The 4062-nt window shown below is 34.9% G+C and overlaps 1 protein-coding gene across 2 annotated transcripts; it reads right to left on the bottom strand.

Annotated features, from left to right (window-relative positions):
• Nucleotides 1-214: 214 nt before the first annotated feature.
• LOC149558808 (LEAF RUST 10 DISEASE-RESISTANCE LOCUS RECEPTOR-LIKE PROTEIN KINASE-like 2.4) lies at nucleotides 215-2992 on the bottom strand. 2 transcript variants are annotated; one of them, XM_089832860.1, is made up of 4 exons: nucleotides 1917-2992; nucleotides 1675-1725; nucleotides 1398-1559; nucleotides 215-1271 (listed from the first exon to the last, which is right to left on the bottom strand). In XM_089832860.1, the coding sequence occupies exons 1-4, from the start codon at nucleotides 2779-2781 to the stop codon at nucleotides 439-441; spliced, it is 1911 nt and encodes a 636-aa protein (XP_089688986.1). In that variant the 5' UTR covers nucleotides 2782-2992; the 3' UTR covers nucleotides 215-438. The 2 variants fall into 2 exon arrangements, with proteins under 2 accessions (XP_089688986.1, XP_089688985.1); XM_089832859.1 differs by having other exon boundaries at nucleotides 215-1559; nucleotides 1917-2989.
• Nucleotides 2993-4062: the final 1070 nt, after the last annotated feature.

Genomic DNA, 4062 nt, shown 5'->3' with positions numbered 1-4062 from the left:
GTCATACGAGCTAGTAGCTTTAGCGGTAGAGAAGCAGAGGCACATTCAAGAAATGACTGAGGGGATTAAGTTACAGGATTTTAATTTTTTAAAAGTTTAATGTTAATGAATCATGTATATATTCAAGGAATCGCTAAAACAAACACCGTATGGTTACCCTGAGAAGCGCTTTCTAATATATTTAAAGGAAAAAAAAAAATTCTTTGCATTTGCATTTGAAAGAAGGGAATCTGTTTATATAACCATGGATGCACATTATATTCTTGGACAATTTGAGTTTAAACTGTAACAAAACAACAACGTACACGACAACAATAACCTGAGAAACAAATATATCCTACATAAACTAAATAGCAAACTTATAGGCTATCAATACTAACTGTTTAGATAAACATGAGCCATTAAGACATAGAATGACCGAGGCCATGTGAGTTTACGTCACATGCTAGACGAGGCTTCAGTAAAGGCTATTGTTTGGACTGGTGTATCAACAGGAAAAGGTTTAGGGGGCATAACGATATCAACAGCTCCTTCGAACATTTGAATCACTCTATTCATAGAAGGTCTTTCAGATGGATCGTACTGAATGCACCACAATCCCATCATGCTTAATTTTCTGGCAATAACAACTTCTTCATCATCTTCTAGATTTTTTCCCCTCAGCTTTTGAAACTCTCCCATTTCTACTTGTTTGAATGCCCACTCAGGATAATAAACTTTGCTAGACCTGGTAGCTTTCATGTCGAAATTCTTTCTTCTTCCCACCATTTCCATGAGCAGCATACCATAACTATACACATCTGATCTGTCAGTCACGGGACCATTGCTTTTAGACCACACCTCTGGAGCTGTATAGCCAGGGGTTCCTCTAGCACCTGATAAAGAGATATGACTCTCTTCTCTATGTGTTAATTTTGCCAAACCAAAATCTGCAACTTTGGGAGAGAAATCGGTGTCCAGTAACACATTATGGGGTTTTATGTCACAATGCAATATCATGCTTCGACACTCATTGTGTAGATATGCAATCCCACGAGCTGTACCCATTGCAATGGAGTATAACTGTTTCCAGTCCAGTGCAATTTCACAATCTCCATGGATATATTTTTCAAGGGAACCATTGACCATGTACTCATAAATCAGAGCTCTTTTCGACCCCTCAATGCAAAACCCAAGAAGGCGCACAAGATGCAGGTGGTGGATCCTTCCGATGGTAACTACTTCATTCATGAATTGGATTCTACTGTGTTTTGATTTTTCAAGAATTTTCACTGCTACAATACATCCATTAGAAAGCTCACCTTTGAAAACTGTTCCGAAACCTCCTTGGCCAAGTTTTGTTGTGAAATTATTGGTGTATCTTTTAATTTGATGATAAGAGTATCTGATGGGAATACCTGCATGTAAAAAGTTCTCTACTGAAAGAGGTCTACAGTCGAGGGGATCCATAAATCGCTCAATGTCCTGCTCCTCTTGCTGCTTTCTTCTCTTTCGATTAATTCTTCGGTAAATGAAGATGATGGCTGATGCAATGACCATAGAAGATAGAACCCCTACAGCTGCAAAAAAGTATAAGAGTAATTGTTACGCGGTAGTCTAGTGAATAGTGTAACAGACTGAAAACCTAGCGTTTTAATTTTAAAAGGAGAAACCAACTACCCTGAAGTAAGTTACCTGCTTTAAATCTTGTCATCATCCACCATTTCTTGTGTGGGAGAAGTTTTCCTTCATAGAAGTAGTATTATTTAGTAAAACTTAAAAGACAAAAAAAATGCTTATTTATCTATTTGCAATCTCCCTTCGAATGTAAGAGCCATAAGCAATATCCATTCATTTTAAGTGACTAAAAACTTTCATAAGCCTTCACAATATGTCTAAGCTACTGATTGTTAATAATTCAGATACAAAAAGAATACCATCAGAGCAGTTGTAATTGTGGGGACCGTCTCGACAAATGCACATGGAAATGGTATAATAATCTCTATAGCATATCCCGCCTGAAGTTTCACAGGAAGAGCACTGATCGGTGTTATACCATTTGACATCGAATCCTGTTTGCAGGACCTCCCTCAGATTCTTTTCATCACTGATGTTGTAGCTTCTGCTGTTTGGAATAACAACACCGTAGTGGCCTTGACAACTTTCATCTTCCCCCGATAAAGGATAATAAAATGTTGCTACATCCCAAGGAGCAAAGTAGCATAAATCGTCTCTATTTCTGCACTCCAAACATTTGACACGCTGGATAATATTGCTGTAGGCAGGTTTCTTGTTACAGATAAAAACGGTTCCCCATTTATATTTATCGGAAAGATATAGTTCATTGGAATAAAGATAAATATCAACAGCGGTGTAACCGACATTCATGAATGTGGTAGAGCAATCATCTAAAACGTTCTGATCACATGCGACTTGAATGGTTCTGTTTCTATAAGATGATTCTGTGATCCCTCCCACTACCCTATAAGTATTTCCCTTGCAGAAACCATTCATAAGAGGTAAATCTAATACAATTGTTTGATTTGCTGTGCACCGAGAAGCAGTATGGCCGCAATCGGTGAAGGGGTATTTGACGAGGGAATCGTTGCAGGAATGAGGAGAACATTTGTCATAGGAGGGATACGAATTCGAGAAATCTAGCAGGAAGCCACCAAACAAAGCAAATATTAAAATACAAAAAATCATGAGAAGCAGGAGGCACCTACATCGAACCCAGCAACGCATGCAAAAAGAAGAATGGGAAAGACAATAGATACAGCCATGAAAAGTAAAGGAAGCCATCTGTTACAAACCCATAAACTCCTTGCCTGGAGTTTTTACAAACTGAAAAGGAAGGAACACAGAATTAGCGGTTTTAGGAAGGAACGCAGAATTAGTGTTGTAAAAAGAAAAGTCTTTGAAAGACTCCAATGGTCTAGAGCCCTATATTATTGAATTATTTCATTATTGAACCGTAGAGGATAGCATTATTGATCTTCTCAATAATAATGAGTGGGTATGTAATCTGGTTCCAAGCTTTGAGAGGAATCCAACACCTAAAGTCATGTCGTCTTTTGTCCACGTCTTATGTAAAAAGTCATGTTAATACGGCTGCTCACTAAACAAGTTTTGAGATGAATTCAATACTTTGCCTCAAGTGTGCTATTTTTCCTGTACCAATGCCGTAAGGCATTATGACATAGGAATCACCATAGAAATCTCATCCTATCATACACAAAAACATAAGGACGTTATTAAAAAGTAACAGCACTCACCATAGAAATCTCATCCTATTATACACAAAAACATAAGGACGTTATTAAAAAGTAACAGCACTCACATCGCCATTATTGGGTTTGGTAGAAGCCATTCACTTTTCTCTTTTTTCTTTCTTTATTTTTCTTATTTTCCTTGTAAACATGTCATCAATTCCTTTCTTGTTTTATTTAATTCTTTAAAAATGTATTTTTAAGCGGATATATATATATATATATATATATATATATATATATATATATATATATATATATAATTGAGTTTGGTAGAAGTCATTTACTTGTTTTTTTCCTTTCTTTTTCTTATTTTCCTTTTAAACGTGTCATCAATTCCTTTCTTGTTTTATTTAATTCTCTAAAAATGTATTTTTAAGTGGATGTTAGAATATATATATATCTATATATAATCTTTATTTTTATATGCTCAAAATTATCATTTATTTATTTTATTTTATTTTATTTTATCAATAAATACATTTTCTATCATATTTGAACATTCTAAAATAATCATTATTTTCTCTAAAACTCATCTCCCTTTTCAATTCATTTCTTTTCATTTGTTGATTGAATTTTTCTCTATGAGCATAAGCTATTCTAAAATGGTCACTATTTTGATAGAGAAAATTTTCGCCTCCCCCTTGGCCTCCCTACCTCCCTCCCCCCGTCTCTCTCTCTCCTTATATGTTCAAAATTATAATTTATTTGTTTTATTTTATTTTATTAATAAATATTTTTCCATCAACTTCTATTGTTCTAAAATAATCATTATTTTAAGTAAAAAAAATCTCCCTTTTAAATTCCTTTATTT

The sequence above is a fragment of the Cupressus sempervirens genome, chromosome 5 (assembly GCF_028749045.1).
Source record: "Cupressus sempervirens isolate cs-2001-9-10 chromosome 5, ASM2874904v1, whole genome shotgun sequence".
NCBI lineage: Eukaryota > Viridiplantae > Streptophyta > Pinopsida > Cupressales > Cupressaceae > Cupressus > Cupressus sempervirens.
The sequence above is the reverse complement of the archived record's forward strand: the minus strand, read 5'-3'. Positions and strand labels throughout refer to the sequence as shown.

What these genes read in the sequence shown, in the direction of transcription:
- LOC149558808 (XM_089832859.1), bottom strand. Translation starts at nt 2,781, where the DNA reads ATGGCTTCCTTTACTTTTCATGGCTGTATCTATTGTCTTTCCCATTCT. An exon ending in CAATTACAACTGCTCTGATG is followed by an intron (nt 1,726 to 1,916) that starts GTATTCTTTTTG and finishes ACTTCTATGAAG; the next exon opens with GAAAACTTCTCCCACACAAG. An exon ending in GATGACAAGATTTAAAGCAG is followed by an intron (nt 1,560 to 1,674) that starts GTAACTTACTTC and finishes ACTTTTTTGCAG; the next exon opens with CTGTAGGGGTTCTATCTTCT.